Source organism: Aulonocara sp. 'chitande type north' Nkhata Bay, linkage group LG9 (genome assembly GCF_057382095.1).
Source record: "Aulonocara sp. 'chitande type north' Nkhata Bay isolate Kocher_YH1m ecotype deep benthic linkage group LG9, A_spYH_male_GT1.1, whole genome shotgun sequence".
Lineage (NCBI taxonomy): Eukaryota > Metazoa > Chordata > Actinopteri > Cichliformes > Cichlidae > Aulonocara > Aulonocara sp. 'chitande type north' Nkhata Bay.
Window position 1 is genome coordinate 20,733,864 of NC_141352.1, and position 18,212 is coordinate 20,752,075.

The following is an 18,212-nucleotide window of genomic DNA, read 5'->3' on the forward strand; positions in this document are numbered from 1 at the left end:
ACTCTCTGTAACTGTGAAGCAACACAGTCAAATTTGATCCTTTAAAACTAGACTTAAAATGTATTTTTATTCATTGGCACATTGGTCTGATTTGCTTACCGTGTCTCCTTCTTTTTTGACCATGACTGTACATGTTTAGCACTTACTTTCATGTACTTTCCTTATTTCTTAAGTATTCCCTTATTTATTTATTTACTCGACTTCTTATACATTGATGACAGATAAGCTAAAGTTAGCTACAGGTCCTGCGCTAGATTTAGCTTTCAGGACATCAAATGGAGACCATGGCACTGTGACATCTGTGAAGGGACCATTAGGATGAACAAACTTGCTTGCAATATTTCCCCCCACCCAAAATGATGTCTTTGTTCCAGTGAAAATACATCTATACATCCACCCATTGGTTTTCTTCCACTTATCCCACTCATCCTGACCCTATCTCTAAAGAAGAGGCTAGCCACCCTTTGGAGAAATTATCATAATTTGTATCCACAATCTCGTTCTTTTGGTCACTACCCAGAGTTCGTGAGCTCAGGTGAGGGTAGGGGCATAGATCGACCGGTAAATCGAGAGCTTCGCTTTTACACTCAACTCGCTTTTCAACACAGCAGAGGAGGAATTTAAGTATCTCGGGGTCAATGACTATCTGGGTCATTTAACAAAGACAATTCCAAACTACAAGGATTGGTGGTAAGAGTCCAGGTAGAAAAGTGCTTCCTGCAGTCCAAACCCATCCAGACCCATCCAGACCCATCGTCCACTGAGAACATTTAGTACAATAACAAATGTAAATCCAACAAAGGAGGCGCTGAACTCTTTAGAATCTGTTTTGTCTTTGCAGGTTGTTCCAGCGTTTTGGGAAACAGGGACCTATAAAAATGTTAATTATGGCCATTTCTGTGTCTGTAGGAAATAGAAAAGTGAGCCAGGCTTGTTGCTTATTCTTACCACAATCATACCGCCCTTGTGTAATCCTTTTTTGTATAATTATTTTGTGACTGAACATAATGTATGCATATCTAATATATCAATTATGTATAAAAGTCCCACAAAAAAGTAGCTCTGTGTTGGGAATACAGCTATCCAAAGAGAAACTGATGGTAGGACTTGCATTTTCTTCTAAAACGCCATGAAGTGTGTCAGAAGCACTGAGAGCCAGCAGTGATTACAATAAACCACAGAGACATCATCAAAGAGTGGGCAGGAGCTGTAAGACTCGCTGAGGTCCGTGGCTGAAAAGGCCTACTCGACGTTGTTGGCGGTGTAGAGGCCTCTCCGAGGGACCGGCGCTCTGTTTTAATCTGCTCGTTTCAGGACTGAGCGATTCATCGGCTTTGAGATGGCTTCACTTCAAAAGTCTCTCCTACAATATGTGTTTCCTCATTTCATGCCTGTGACTTTTCACTTTTGTGTCATTCCTGCAGTTCGCCTTACATCTTTTCTCTTTGGTGGCAGGAATTTAGCGTCTTGCCAGGGCTGGTATGCGAGTATTTTCTGGTGGCATCATGATTACACAGTCGTTTGCCTACTTTACATACATTTATATCCCTGTGATATGCCAGCACTCTTTTACAACAGCCAGATATGCTGATTTTGACGGATCTCGCTCCAAAGACTTATCCGAGCTTAAGCAGCAATTTAGAAATCCCTAAATTAAAAATCACTTTGAGTTAAACCGAGCATCCAAAGAGGCGATGCACAGTATCTAATTTTGACTTTTTCAGAACGCATTAATCCTCCCAAATGGGAGCTGACAGGATATCACAAGCTATTGTAGCACACCAGATACCTCAGGAAGCAATTACCATGAATACATTTTCTAATAAACTTGTACCCATCAGATGATAAGCAATTAAACATGCGTAATTATGGCTTCCATACAGTAATTTCTAAGCTGATTAGGTTTGTGTGCTTTACAACCTGAATGGGAGAATATTAATAGTGCTTTGGTTTGGGGTTGCTGGTTAGTGGTGGCAGCTCATCAGCGAATCATATGCAAATGAGGCCTCAGGAAGTGCATGAAGCCTCATTCCCGGCTATTAGAACTGTCAGGGGAGGGAGGGACATGTCAACGGGCAACGCACGCATGCTTGAATATCCATTCACACTTAAAGAACCCCACGCACCCATTGTTGAAAGGCAGGAAATTATATATTCTCTTTGCATGCTTCTCTATACTTTTTGTAGACTAATATAATCCTTATTGTACTTTCTGCCCAAGTCCTCTAGTTTTACAGTTTTTAATGGGCTGATAAGCAGCCAGTGTGTTGGCTGATTTATTATAAGCAGCATATGGATACTTCTTGTTTTGTTTTGATATTTATTTAGGTATCAGTTTCTAATAAAGTAACTTTAACATAAAGTTCGTAAACCGTGAGCAATGACTTTATTTGGATCAGTTATAAACCCTTAAGGATCCTGATCTTTGGATCATCACTTGATGCCCCACCCACTTCCTGTTCAAATCTCCTCTTTGAGAGGGGCAGCAAATCAAATGACAGTTGACTTAAAGTGGACATGAGACACTACATGTGCTAAGCATGGATTCCCACCCTAAAAATGTATGACAGCTTTAACACTGTCTTTAAACTGGGTTAAAAAAGTAATTGCAGTTACATCTTTTGGAGGAAGTATACCATCACCTCATGCAAGTACAGAATATGACGGCACTGTGTTGGTTAGCTGCTGTTTATAGTCCTAATGGTAAATGGACTAATAGTGTCTTGTACTCAATTTGAGTTTGAATTTCTACTACAAGTCTCATTTACCCACACACATTGATATGGTGCTTTTATCTATATCTAAACACTTTTGTCTAACATTTACACACCGCACTCCGATTGGTGCAACAATAAACTACTAGGTGTTCAGTATGTTCCCCAAGGATACTTTGACACATGGACAGGAGGAGCTGGGGATCCATTCACCGATCTTCAAATTGGTAGACAGCCCACTCTATCACCTGACCCTGCCACAGTGGTTTGTATTAAGCCTCAGTCACATCGGCCTAGTGACTGGTCGTTGACACCACTGGTGACCTCAGGTGGCTAAGGAAAATGTGTATTCTCCGTCTGGCTCGTTTGCTGGAGGTTACCGACTGTTTCCGAGTGAAATCAGCCCTTCTTGTAAGTGCTTTGGTTGAGAGCAGATTAGCACAGTCGTCTTTGGATTTTATCTACACTTGCTAACACTTGCTAACTAACCAGCGAGTGGCAGTTAACCTTCCTCAAGTGTTCATCATTGGGCAGCTGCACTGAAATGATAGAACAGCTCAAATGTTTGTCATGATGGGTGATCAGAGGGCCTGTGTTAAAAAGGTTTTCTATGGGGACGTATTAGGCAACCTTAGCTTGATAAAAATCATATTAATCAGACCTCTGATAGACCAGTATCAGCTAAATCCTTTGAGAGGGGCAACCAATCAAATGAGAGTTGGGGTTTAGTTAAAATTGATCCATAAAGCATTTTTTAAACTATGAAACCAATCATAGTCACCCCTAGTCAACATTGCCTTTTTAGAAAGAAAGACTTTTATCTTATATTACTATTATTTAATTAAAGACTCATGAGGTATACATGCTACTCATGTGTACTACGTATCACACTCTCTGTGACTTGTAACATAACACTGTTGCTGCCTCTTTAAACACACTTGTATTATTGTCCCTGTATCACTGTTTATTGTCAAAATTCAAGATGAATTCAAATGCAGTAAACAATCATTTGTAATCACATGTACTTAAGCTACACAATAATGGATAAAGTTAGCTCTTTGGTGTGTATCAATTGACTGGGGATCTCTGGGAGATGTGGCCAAAAGCTTCTGAGAACCAAGTAAGTGGAGATTTTAAAGATTTTTAATCCAGTCTGTGTCCTTTAGTTTGGCATCAAATGATTCTTGAAGGGCTCCCTTAAAGATTTAGCGTGTCACCAATTTGCGTTAATATAAGAAAGAAAACACAAATGATTGAAAATACCCCGAAAGGCACACTTACGATTGTGTGACTGTCGTATATTAGGAGCAAATTTGTCTTCACAAAAGACTCTTTGAGACAGTTTTATCAGCCATTGTTTGCAGGTGCAGCTGTTTCCAGCGATTATGGTCTAATAACAGATTGTACTCCACCTCCCATTTCTAACAGCAGACAGACAAACCCCTGCAACAAGAGAAACTGCAGACAAAACACACAAAAATAAGAAAAGAGGCTGTCTGTTGTCAATTAGCTGAACGTGGCATCCTCCAGTAAACACTGATTGAGGTGGACTCTGACTGACTGAACTTTCTCCTCTCTGTAATATTGCAGGAGGACCTCCGTGGGTGAAATACATGACTGATTTCATTTCAAATCCCAGCCACTTTCTCCGCTGACAGAGCTGGTGAACCAAACATTTCATCTGTACAAACCTGCGACTCTCTCCCAGATACAAACCCTCGGGGAGCACCGTATAGCTTTTTCTCTGTGACTTTACCAAGGCCGCCATTCAATCAAGTGACTCTGGCTGTGAGGGCGGCCTTCTCGCTGCCGTTTGTGCGTGCGCGAGTGTAGCAGACGTAACATCACACACGAGGCGGCAGAGCGGTATGGTCCGTTCGGATTTATTATCAATCTGAATATTACTTCTCACACAAAATATATAGTTCTCATTGAGGCTCTCGGTATACATCTTCAATAGCACTATGTAAGTTTTCATAAAGTCATTCGTGGTCTATACATGGAGGGATTAATCGCTCATGTTGCACAAAATGTCACAATATACCATACCAGTGATGGAGGGACAAAGAAATTTAGCAACAATCCCAATATAAGGTCTTCTTAAATATATTATTACTATCCATACAGCATGACAGTATTTCTAAATAGAAGCAATAACTATCTCAGTTAGTATATTTCACATTTACTGTTAACAGAGATGTTTATGCAACAAACAGTTGGTGGCGTCCGATGTAAAAACAATACAATGAGGAATAAGAGAACAGCTGATGTGTTTCACAACAATCATGACGTGTGGGGGGCTCGGAGTCGGATAACCTGCGGTTTAGAACGACAGTGAGATGTCTCGACCCAAAGTACAACAACGCACACGCTTCAACGTCTGTACACACGATGTAGTAGCTGATTCAGATCACAGAGGAGAAACGTGTGAGGAGCTACATCGATTCATTTAGAGGGTATAATCTGTACAATAATACGGGTTTTACAGGCAGGAAGTTCATTTAGTTTACATAGCACTATAGTTTAGAGCTGCAGTGATTAGTTGGGGGAGAAAGCAAAAAAAAGAAGAAGAAGAAAAGAAATGCCAATAAAACCTTTCTCTGATAAAACAATGGTTTATATCTCAAGATTTCAGACTGTTAGTCATATTAAAAAAATACATTTTCTTTTTTTTTTATCAACATTTCCTAAACTGAACGATTAACTGGGAAAATAACTGTTAGTTGCAGCCTTACCGTAGCATGTTTTAATTGTGCCGGAGATCATTTTCTAAGCTTTTTGCATCAGTTTTTTTCTTTTTTTTTTGCTCATTTTGGAACAAAAATCTTCACTTGACATCACGTAAACATCTCGTCAGTGGCACTAGGATGGTATGTTCAAAAAAACAACGTCACAGTTAAAGAGGACCGGGGTTCATACTGACAAAAAAAATCTCCCAGCGCAGCCGCTGATCGGACAGCACCGACTGACCGCGGATCAGCGGCCGTACGCTGAGGGAAATTTTGTGTATATGGATCCAGCTGAGATATCTGGCACGACATTCATAAGTATACAGTATATATAGAGGTGAAGAGGAGGCAGAGGGAGAAGAGGGAGAAACAGAGCGAGGAGAAGGCAGGCCAGAGAGAGATGTCAGTCTTGAGTGGGCAGAGGAAACCGGTGCTCAGCGAGCGAGAGGAAAGCATATGTGTGTGTGTGTGTGTGTGTGTGTGTGTGTGTGTGTGTTGGGTGTGAGGTGGTGGGGGGAGTGGGTTGCGATGGCTTCACTGAGGAAGTGCTTTCAGGATGGCGTTCACCTCTTCTGCCACGGCTGTCAGCGCGAACTCAAACTGCTCCTGAGGAGGAGGAGGGGGAAGGAGGATGAGGAGGAGGGGGAGGAGGAAAGGACGCAGGGAAGGAAAAGGAAGGATAAAAGTTTTACTGTGTGACCAAGTGGAATGGCATTTCAGAATGACTGGCAGCTCCCGACCCTGCCCCTGATGTGCTTGGCCACAGTCTAGAGGTGAAGGTGAGCCTCTCTCCGAGCTTTCAACTTAAAGTGTGTGAGCAGCCGGGACCAGCATCGATCCAGCCAGGTGTGTCTTAAAATGGAGCTTTTGAGTCAAGCTGTCTCTCAGCTTTCTCTGCTTGCCTGTGTGTATGTGCGCGCGCGCGTTTGAGTGTGCATTTGTTTGTGAAACCGACTCATAGTTTTCCCCGAGGAGCGCAAAAGAGGCCGATTGATGTTTGCCCCATGGACCTGGTGTTTTTATATTCCTCTCCTCTCTCCAGGCTGAGGGGCCACGGGGTCCTCTCACAGAGAAAAGGTACGTAGGAGTTTGGAGGGAACAGCCTTTAGATGTGTCAACACACAGGCTGCCATAGTCTGGCCTGAGGATAGGCTAAATCAATACAGAGGAGTCACTGGTGACCGTGCCTCTCGCTTTGCAGTGGAGATTATCTGGAGTGCCGATGTTTTCTATTTTTATGTGTCTTCTGAAGTTGTGATGGGGCCAGAAAATATGTAAGTACATCCATGTTTATCTCCATCGCAGTTACAGGTGCCCACATCTATTCCCAAGTTAGGTTTAAAGTTTTGTGCATTGGAAGAGAAAAAAACAAAGATACTTCTAAATATGAGGGTTTGTGCACGCTGTTCACCTTTACGCCACTGGGGGGAGATCAATCTCTGCTCGACAGATCACAAACGGATGTTAGTGAGGAAGGGGAAAAAAACAAAACGGTCACACATGTTGTAATTACTGCGTGTTGATGTCTGTCAAAAATTAGTAACCAGAGTAAGGGGAGAAATTAATGCCCCTTTTGTGAGCTTTGTCCAAAAATAAAACGGCAGCATCACGAAGAGGAGGGAAAAACAAAAAAGAACACGACTGGTTGCTCAATCGTCGAAACCTAACTGTGAATTTCATACCTCATTACAATGTAATTTCTGTGTAGACCCAGTATGAAGCCACAAAGTGGAATCAACAATAGTCTGATATAATTTCACTTAGACTCTTTTGAAGAAAAGAAAAAGCAGAGAGTGCCCGGAAAGCTTTCCTGCGCTGAGCAGAGCAGGGCCGTAAAAGCAGCATTAATGAACCATCGAGGAACACTCGAGTCTGTTAGCATAGCACCGGAGTCCATAAATATTATCACCCGGCTCTGCGTGGAGGTTCGCCTTTATTATTTTTATTATTATTATTCCTTTCCAATTACAAGAGAGAAACAAAAGACCCTTCCTCCCTATTATTTGCATTAGTGGATAAGAGGAAACGCTTTGTTCACACCCTAAACTGCTCCACATAATAGTGAGAGGTGAACGACCCGCTGTGTTAGGAACTGTTTGGACTAGACAGACAGATGCTGTATGAGACGAAGAGAATCTAAGAGAACATTTTTGATTACTTTGTTGCCATTTTTTTTGCAATATCAGCTGATTCCTCCTAAAAACTGACTCAATATCTTCTCATGTCTATTTAATTTGGTTGTATATTCTCCATGTTCTGGTTTTGGACTTCGTCACACTTTCTGATGGACATTTCTTTTGACATTTGAGATGTTACATGCTCAAGTCATGAATCTTACGATGCTGCAGTTTGAAAAATATTTCCGTGAGACATCTTGGCCATCCTTTTATTTTTGCAGCTCGTGAAATGTGGACTGTTGTTCTAATCCTGACGCGGTTATCAGTTACCCCATCGTTTCCCCAGAAATGATCCCATGTGCACGTGAAGCAGACAATCCTTGGTGTTGAATGGCTGCAAACCCTCCTCCCGCTCTCCTTTCTCTCTGCCCCCCCCCCTCCCCCACACACACACACTTCTCTAACTCAAAGCCGGGGACCTTACCTTTGTCTGGACCATGCCAGCTCTCTGGTCTCTCAAGTGCTCCAGGGTAGCGGCAATATCAATCTCTTTAGCACCTGCAACAGACCGAAAATTGGACTGAGTTCAAAGCAGTGGAGTAATCCAGCTCACATCTGTCAATCTCTCTTTATACTGGGCTCCCTTTGGAAGAGCGCAGCAATTGAAAATTATTACATTCATCCCTCGAAAGACTTGGACAAGAGCCACTGACTGTTTCTCGATAAAATATGCAAGAGGATATTTTTGGGCCCTGGTGCAATAATGCATTCAAACACACCACACACTGGCTTCCATGTGAGAGTCGTGTTCAAAAACCGGTTTAGATGATGTCCATGTAGGCAGTCCACTAATATCCAAGAGTGTGCACGTGCACATATCAGCAAATTAATTACAATGATTTATAGCAGATCTGCAGCAGTCATTCTGATGATTAACCCATGCAACAGTTGCCTGCCTTCAGCAGGGATCAGCTGCTGTTGAGCCTGTTTTGGCTTCACGAGTCTGTGAAGTTAATCTGGAAATCTTATTCCACTTTCAGATTTATGGATTGCGAGCAGCATGCCAGAGCTCATTTGAGGAAACTGACATAGAGAGATGTAGAGAGCAAAACCCGAAGAGAGAAAAAGGGAGAGAGCCCCTGAACTCTCAAGATGGTTTTCAAAGTGAGGCAAAGAAAGGAAGCAAAGGAGATGGAGCAAGAGCGTGAATGTATGTATGCGTGTGGGTGAGCGAGAAAGAGACAGAAAAAGCGGGATTTAATGCGGCTGGACTTAGTACTCAAAGTGCTCCAGTGCTTTGACAAGACTTTCATGTCTTAGATGGGCTGAATTCCAAAGTTAGGCTGGAGAGAGGCTCTCAGAGAAAAAAAAAAGCTTTGGAGAGCGAGATTATGTATATTTTATATATCTGGTTCAAGAGCAGAAAAGAAAGGGTTAAAAGAGACCGAGTGGCACCTTTCATCAGCACGGACAACAGCGAATTCATCACCGAACTACATGAACATAGTGCTGTTTTCCAGAGACGTGAGGGGAAGGTCTGCGTCCGCCTAACCTGCTCTAATGGAGCTGGATTGCAGGGGGAGGGCGAGCAGGCGGCGAGGGCAGAGGTCAAAGGATAAAGGGCAGGCTAACCTACGGGGGGGGGGCTTAAGGTGCACAACAATAGATGTTTATGTCTCAAAAGAACTCAATAGACAAAGCTAACTGAGCATTTTTTTTATTCATGAACACTCTCTGGTCGACTCTTCTTATGCTGGCGTAAAGATTCAACTAAAAACTAAAGTTTTCTTTGTCACAGCGAGATTAAAAAAACAAATCCATCCTCAGACTCTTCCTGTTTTACATGTAATGACACATCCACACCACAAGGGTCATTTTCCTGTTGTTTTTTTTTTGGCCGTTTTTAATATAAAGTACTAAAATTTGTGATTATATTAGAGACAACAAACACAGCCTGAAGTCCAAATGACTGACACTGATGATGTTCACAGTTTGTGGTTCACATCGGTATCAAGCGGGAACAAATGTCAACAATTCTCAGAGTGAAATTAGAGCGAAAGCCGCAGACCGCTAAGAATAAATCAAATCAAATTCAATAAGCACAATGCTGCCATTAAATATTAAATATTGATTCAAACCACTGGAGCAAATTGCAGATTCTGATTTAAAATGTATTTTGCCTTTAAACATTTTATTTCCATGCATGTGCTATCTAAATTCATGTCGCAGCTGCTGAAGCAGGTCAGCGTGGCGTGGAGGTAGCTTAAATAGATAATTACTAATGTGGGTTCCTTTCTCATTTCCCTTTTCTCTGTTTTCTCTTTGTTCTGCTCTCTCCACTCCTCTCCACGGCTTCGGTCTTCGCTGCCTTTCCAGGCCTCAGAAAAAGTCACCCTCTAATGCATCCCCAAGACCCTCTGTGGAAAATGAGAGGCTTTAGTGTTGCCGGGGCAACACTTCAAGCAGAAAGAGTGAAAGGGAAGCCATTGATCGTTACCTTTAGCCATCCTATTGAGGACCATGTCAATCAGAATGTAAGTCCCACTCCTGCCAGCTCCATCACTGCAGAGAGTCACAGAGAGAGAGAGAGAGATCATTAAGGCGGCAGAGTGAGATGCTTTAATCTCAGAGTGTTTTTCTTATAAGGAAACAAATTGCTCATTTACATCTGCATCTGCGCAAAGACTGTCGAGTATGTTTAAGCACAAATTAGCCCGAGCACACAGACGTGCGTTTCTCCGTTCGCGCGTCACGTGGTGGATAAAAATCTAAAAGGCAAAAATCAATAATCACACTTAACATTCCTGCGAAAATACCTGAGCAGATCTGAATATTTGATGATGCAATGAATGTGATTATGTTAAACCTTTGCACACAAGCGTACATGTGGTCTTGAGAGCTGCATGGCAATTGGAGAGAGGGGATTGGGTTTTCTAAGGCACACTGGGGACAAAGGCTTTTAAATGCATGCACCTCAGGAGCAGAGGAGAGGTTGAGAGGCCAGGGGCGGTTCGAGAACAGCTTTTTGGAGAGCCTTGCTTTTCCATTACTCCAGAGATAGCCCCATGAAAAGGCTTCCTTTGTGCCCACCGGCCATTCAGCGGCTCTGCATGTTAATTGCAAACAAGGCGTGGACATCGCTCTAATAAAGGCAAAGCCAATAAAACAGGAGAGCGGCCCGAGCGCCACAGCTTCATTAATCCACTGCTAGACACTCAGTCCATACAGCTCCTTCAGAGGGAGAGCAGGCTTACTGGCCCCACACATGACTTAACAGGATGTGACTATTAAAAGTGACCAGACAGATACCTGGTGTTTAATACGAACCAATCAAGGCCAGTTAACTAACTCAACCAAATGGGAAATGGGAGTGTATTCGGCTGTGCCATGTTATTTACATAAGAACACAGTGAGCGGAATAAACAGCAGCTCCGGTGGAACCAGACAGAGTGAATGGACTGAGCGGGTTTAAGTAAACAGCCTCTCTCCTCCAACACATAGGCCACGACAAACACTCTCTGTCCCAAAGCAGCAGGGTCAGCTGCTGTTACAGGGTTCAAACGGTTATACTTGCCTGCAGTGGACAATTATCGGGCAAGATCGACCTCTGTAGCACTTGTTAACCTTTCTGAAATAAAAAAAAAAGAGAGAAAAGTTATTGTCATTGCAAGCTTGGCATTAAGCTGTCTTAAGTGCACAGGCTGCTACATCGATTCAGGAAACAATTCTTTTATTTATTTCTTTTTCTTGAATAATAACAATAATAATCAAAACAAATGTGAATCGTGAGGGACTTGGGGCGCTGTGGCCTGGACGAAATTAATGACGGCAATAATCAAAGGGCCAAACACAACCACGAAAGACGCTCCCTCATGTCAATCAATCCCGTTAATTTGAGCGCAGAGAGAGAGAAATCTGTGTCGCACCCTCGTAAATAAATTGAGCATCATTTCAGGCGGCGTTATTGTGACATGTGGGTGATGGATGTGGTGGTGCGATGTTGTGATTTGCCGACCGCCGACGCATTAACCCGAGCCAATTACGAATGTTATACACCACAGGCACGGCGAAGGCCAACGAGCCTTTTCACACCCCGCCGTTGCCATGGAAACTGACTACACCGAGAGCTTCCGCGTCTTTCCATTTCCTCTCGTTTCCCACCTTTCGGTGACAAAATGAGAAGTATCTCATGGTATCTATAGCTGATCTAAGCTTGCGTGCACTAATATGTTACATATAGTAAGTATAATGTTTTGCATGAATAGAAATATTGATAGCTTGTGCTATATTTTTGTAGTTTTGCCATCTGAATGCTGTATTTGTGACCAAAATTCTTAATAGCACTTAACATGTTTACCAGTATTGAAAAGCACAGGTGTGTTTGACGTAACATCATTGTGAGCTGTGCTGTTTATCTGTGAAGGTTCCAATTATAGAGGACCAAAGCAGCCAAAATTACAGCCCCCCCCCCAAAAAAAAAAATAAAATACAATTAAAATAAATAAATAAATAAATATTCATTATTTCTGATGCCCTCTTTGCCAAAACAGTGATTTATGGAAATCTGATGAAGATTATCAACGAGTTAATATCTGAGAATAAGTCAAAATTTATCAAAAAACTAAATATTTAATAAAATACATAAAATAACACAAATATGTGAATAAATATGGATATTAATACAAAGGTAAAAAAAATGCCCAAGAAAAGTAAAAATCTTATAGGTTTATTTTGGTGCATTTAATGGCATATTTTGTTTGTTTTACCATATTTGGTCCTCCATACTTGGTGACTTAAAGTTTATTAAAATACATGTGCTAAAAAACTGGACATGATAGAACTCTTTGCAATATAATTCGATGCTTATTTGGGAGTAGAAGTGTTTTCTTTTTGATGCTTTTTTTCTTTGCACTTTTATGTGAAATCACATTGCATACTAATGCATACATTTTAATAATCTTGTTTGATATCGGAAGCATGACTAAATCAGAACACGCCTTCAGTGTAACAGCATACAGAGACGGTTGGAGTTCCCATGCAAGCCAGAGGAAGGAACAGTGTGAGGCAGAGTAGGAGGAGGAGGAGGAGGTGGAGGAGGGAGACTTAGAGTGGAGTGAGAGAAAGACAGTTTGTGCACAGGCCTGGCTGAGGAGACACAGTTTCCAATGATCACTTTTGTGACTATGCAACTGGGCTCATATTACTAGCTGCAACATCACAAAAATGACACTGGCAACCGCAAAATACAGAGTTGGCCAAAACCACAAAACCGTGAGTGTTGAGTGCATCGTGCGGATCTGAGACCTCTGAATCGCCAGAGAGCTCTAGATTCCCAATAACCTTCAGCAGCATTATCGGAGTTCACGGCAATTTAAGCGTGAGGGAGATCTCAACAGCAGGGCAAACAGTGTATATGTAATCAAAACACAAGAGAAACCATTACAGTAGTGTCTTAAACGTAGCTGACTGCAAGCAGATTAATTTGGAAGAATGGCAGCAACTCTGTCGAGAGAGGATGACACGATAAAACTACAGCTCCTCTTTTTCTTTCATCTGCATAACAAACCAGAGGGACAGGCTTCCATCTACAAATCAGATGCATCTATTCTTGCGTGGAGGGCTTTTCCTATCCCTCCTGGGTATTCCCAGAAGTGCTACTGCCGCTTTTCTGCCAGAACATATTATATGGAAAACATAGTAAGGTTATTCAGTCACTAGCTTTCCCCCTCTCCCATGTTTTTAGTGAGACAGCTCTCGTTTAATTGGGTGTTTGAATTAGGTGGTGTTTTTTTTTTTCTTTCTTTCTTTTCTTCCCAAGCCAAGCCAGGCAGTGCGGGGCTGTTAATTTGCTGCATCACATGTGCTGGAGGGAGGTGAGGGAAATAGGCCCAAGATGAAAGGGATAGTACAGAAACACAGTCCTTATTAGAACAGCCATTCTCTAGGACACCAAAAGGCAGTGGGGCAAAAGGGAGAGGGACCAGAGAGGCGCTGACAGAATACAGAATATAAGGGAGGGTGATTAAGAACAAGCTCGGGACAAAGGCTGCTTAGAAAAAAAAAGGTGGAAATCTGTCTGAAAATCTGCTGAGCTGCAGTGTTTGTTTGAGGACCAACCGGCTGGATCTCCACTCTACCTGCGGAAGTCTAAGAGGGTCCTGGCTGAGCTGGGGATCCCACGGTCCATCCAGGACAGGAAGTGGAACTGAGTGACGGTGCGGGTCTCGTTAGTCTGCAGGTTCTTCAGGTAGAAGCTCCGTACCAGGAAGTCCTCACACCAGATGTGCTCAGACACCAAATTCACCTAAACGCAGACAAACAGAAAATCAGGTTAAGGAAGGAAATGAGGAACATGGACACCTTCTTATAGAAATGTCAGGGTTTGTTTTATGCCAAATATTTCAGTTTTCATTCACTTTTTAAAGAAATTAGAGGTGCACCGGTGTAACTCACAGACATAATAATGACCTCAGCCTGTCAGCAAATGGGATGGTTTTGGTGTCAGTGGGCGATTTGTCATCTATTGCATCACATCGCTTCCACCCAGGCTAAATATTCAAAGATGGTGTAACGATTGATGAAGGCGGGGTTGTGACTGTGAAACATCAGTATTGGTGTCATCCCAGAATTTCCCTAATAGAAAATAATACAGGAATCACAGTTTTGTGTGCTTCCTGCTATTAAATTAGAAACATTTTGTGGTGAAATGAGATGTGACTAAGACACCAAAGCACGTGGGAATAATTTGGCCATTTTGATTGAACTGGGGCGTTGTTATTGTCGGTATTATTATGATAAAATAAGAGATTATTATGTTTTATAACCCTTTATGATTTTAAGTCTAAGATCCTGGAGGGACAGGCTCTCATACTGCTACCACAGTTTATAAATGCTACCGCTTAGCATGGAGTTTTAAGAATAGTATGAATAGATTTGTCTTATTTTTTAATGCTTCTCTTTACTTTTGGAGATTCACCCCCATAGCTTGCTCTTTTTCGCCCTTTTTTGATTGCTACTCTTCACACAAATTTCAGCACGTAAAATCCAAACCTAACTGCGTGGTTAGACACCAGCTGAAGTGGGAAAACATGTCTTTCGTGACCTTTCTGTTTAACCGCTTTCTCAATCACCTCGTATATGTGGTAGACGTCGGATCCCTCGTCGGGCCAGTAGTGGTGGCACTGCTTCACTCCATTCTCCGACAGCGGGGTCAGCATGACGATGACGACGCAGCCGCTCTCCCACACCATCTACACGCCAGAAAAGAGACACCCATCAGTCACACCCTGAGATGACAAACCCTTTCATATGCAACGTTCCAGTGGTCCTAACCCGCAGCGCCGAGAGCAGCGCCGAGAGCAGCGCGTCGAGCGTTACTGATACACGGCAGCGTTGTATTACAGAGAAATTGATTTCTTAATCTTCATCCAGGAAGTATGAATAAATGTCACCTCTCCGTGTGTGACAAATGATAAATGTTGGGCTCGAGCAGCAGGAGGGCGCGTCATGTGTCGCCCTCTCTCTCACGCTCTCAGTCGTCTGAGCGAGATCACAACATCTACTGCTCTGATGCTCCATTTCATCTTATCACAACCTAATGTGTCCTTGGGAAAAAAAAAAAAAAAAAAAAACAGGCCCACGGCAGCCATTAGGAAAATGAGGAGGAAACGTGGGTTTTATGATTGCTATAAAAACACAATGGCCTTGACTATACACTAATCACAAGCTTCTGTGATCCAGCCCAGTGGACACATTACACGCCAACTGTGCCAACTGTGCCAGGATGTGATGAGATTAGGCAAGGTGATAATGTGTGTGTGTGTGTGTGTGTGTGTGTGTGTGTGTGTGTGGGGGGGGGGGGTTTATTATCCATTTAGTCTTGTACAATTTAGCAAATATTTGATGGTAGTATTCATATTTTCCACCTCCTATCTTCCTTTTTTTGTTTTTGTAATGGGATTAGCAATTTACAGGCTCCAAAAAAGACATACACCAGCTACACTTGATTTGCATAGACAAAAAACAAACTGAAAATGACCTGAGTTGTGCCTCTGTGAACTCATGCATGGCTTCTTTTTTTTTTTTTTGCATTCTGAGAAGGAGGGGAGGAAGGCCCAGCAGAGCTAAGGTAATAGCCAGGGAGGTGGAGATAGATGGAGGGGCAACGGATGAAGGGATGGAGGAATGAGGAGTGGAGGATTAGAGCAGAGCTGCCTTTCAGAGCACTGCCTGGGGCCGGTGTGGATTAGATAGGACACAGCAAAAGATTTGCACTCCTGCACGGTCCATTTGCATGAGAGTTGCCAGTGTTACCCCTGTTTGTTTACTTTTAATGGGGTAAAGAGTGTGTTTTTCCCTCATGCCACAATCCAAGGTTAACCATACTGAATAATGAATGGCTGCTAAGCATTCCCAGACACAGAGCTGATGTTCAGCGTGTCAACATGTGGCTAATTTTCTATTATTTTTGCTTAATTGGGAAAGATTTAAAGATGAGTTAATGGCTAAGTAGCATTAGATAATGGAAATGGATTTATTCACCTGTACGGGAAAAAAAACAAGCAAACAAACAAACTAGCAGGCATATGAGAAAAAAAAACGAAATTATAATTAACGCCTTATTCATTTGAGGCACATTTTATTCCTATTTCAGCTGATGTGGCAATTAATGTACAATTTTCAGATAAAAGCCTTTGAGTTTTTCCTTTTTAATTAGTTTAAACACGACATGAGGGCAAAGCATGTATGCGTCTACGTTTTGTGGGGAGGTTTAAGAAGTCATTTTACAACAAGTAAATATTCTCTGTTTGGTGTACAGCACCAGACCATGCTAAGCTTGGCTTCTCCACCCACCGCACAAATCGCGAGCAGCCTCCAACGTCTGTGCAAACACAAAGTCAGCACTATCATAATGATTCAAAATGAGTATCCGCTCAGTACAAGATGCAGAGTGCAGAGTGCAGGGCCAGCTGGTCTGTCAGGATTTATGCGCCACACTTTTACATCCTGGTCACGGCTAGCTGGAGTTACTTCACCATATGGAGGTGATGGGCCCACTAATTACAACAGTGCTGTCCTATTAACACATAAGACTGCCATTTGGCAACCATGCATCATTTAAGGCACACTTCCGCACAAGTTGACACGTTTTACAATAGCCTAGATCTGCTGATTGATTACAGGTCCCGCTGACATTTATGGACATGGAAAAGAATGCAAAATAGGCTTGAGGGGGAAAAGCCCCACTAATATGAGCAAATATCAGGATTATTTTAAATAACATTAGGTCTCCTGAGGCGTGTACAACTAGATCCTTATAAAAACTAAAAAGCTTCAGGTCTTGTGTACATATTCAGCTGCTGACACTTTTTGATTGATGAGTAGGAGCAGCAGCAGCACCATTACTTCTCTACCAAGTTTGTGCCTCTCATGAAATAACATTACATTTGAATGTAAGCATGCATTTTTCCTAAAAATATACAATTACCCTTCATCTTACCTCTGTTTGAGGGATGATTATGCTGTGCTGGAGCCACGGCTCCTATCACTCTTTCCAGTGTGTAAAGTTTGTTTCCGCAGACTGAGTGGGGTGAGAAGTGACTATGGGCTACAATTTCAAGAGTTTTCTCACCTTTGCTTGCTTACATTTGGGGCAAAGTGACACCATTAAAAAGACATCAAATTAGGGATCACACTTGGATCACTTGGATACAGATAGAAATCTGGCAAATCCAAGGAAAAACGGGAATACAACGACCTCTTTTGCACCAACGTGGTGCCAATTCTGCACACATTTCTGCAGGTCTGAGACCCGTGGTTTACAGAATCTGCGAGCTGAATATGCCAATTATTGTTGGATTTCTTGTGGCAGACCCTCACGTAGCCAGCTTTTTGGCACCAGCACTGGTCTTTTAATAATAAAAATGAGTGGGACCAGTTCTAGATTGAGCTCTGGCATTGTGCCAGTGGAAAGAGCAAAGGAGCATCTTTTATGATTTCTAAATAAACTTAAGGATTCTGAATTATTAACAGAAACTGAGTACCTCTGCTGTGGTTCTTCCCTCACAGCTGTAGACACAAACAAATAAAAAGATGAAGGATGGACAGTTAATAGAGTTTTACCTGCCAGAAGTCTGCCACGGTGGAAGCTAGGGGACCCTGCGACGCGATGTAAGTAGGGTTGCGAGGGTCATGGTCCATCTGGGAGAGAGGGAACAGAGTGTGACGTAGTGTGTGGTTGGTGACTGGTGGATGAAAACATATTGTCTGGTTAAGACTTCCATGAAATCGTCCATCTGGATGCAGAAACGAAATGAGATCAGCATCTATTGATGTAAACACTTGGCTTTCATTCCTCCTGCAAACCCTGTCGTATTCAGGATGCGAGTATTTTTACGGGGGTGATTAGAGGAAACTGGGACATGGAAGTAACTGCATGCTGTTCGCTGGAAAAATGTGGATGTTAACACAAGCTGAACACATATTTGAAGGATAGGTTTGTAGCTAAAAAATGCTTTTAAAAAATCACTCTTTTAAATAGATTTGGACCTTGAACTTTCCTCTTTATCTGCTAGGCAACAGGCACCTCTAATGTTGAACACAACCCATATTCAACGATTTTCTATGCGAGCAAATAACAACCTCTCTTTTTA

The 18,212-nt window shown here is 42.4% G+C and overlaps 1 protein-coding gene across 3 annotated transcripts in view; it reads right to left on the reverse strand.

The window, feature by feature from the left end:
- Positions 1 to 18,212, reverse strand: part of ptprn2 (protein tyrosine phosphatase receptor type N2) — a 216,205-nt gene that overhangs the window by 63,348 nt on the left and 134,645 nt on the right. For 2 of the 3 annotated variants that reach the window (XM_086306434.1, XM_086306433.1), the window contains exons 16-22: positions 17,683 to 17,760; positions 14,691 to 14,810; positions 13,698 to 13,864; positions 11,135 to 11,188; positions 10,058 to 10,122; positions 8,045 to 8,118; positions 4,576 to 6,049 (exon numbers count right to left, since the gene is read on the reverse strand). In XM_086306434.1, coding sequence (XP_086162560.1) covers positions 5,978 to 6,049; positions 8,045 to 8,118; positions 10,058 to 10,122; positions 11,135 to 11,188; positions 13,698 to 13,864; positions 14,691 to 14,810; positions 17,683 to 17,760 — 630 coding nt within the window. In that variant the 3' untranslated portion in view covers positions 4,576 to 5,977. Of the gene's footprint in view, positions 1 to 4,575; positions 6,050 to 8,044; positions 8,119 to 10,057; positions 10,123 to 11,134; positions 11,189 to 13,697; positions 13,865 to 14,690; positions 14,811 to 17,682; positions 17,761 to 18,212 lie in introns of those variants that run through there. The other variant, XM_086306435.1, reaches the window with a different exon arrangement.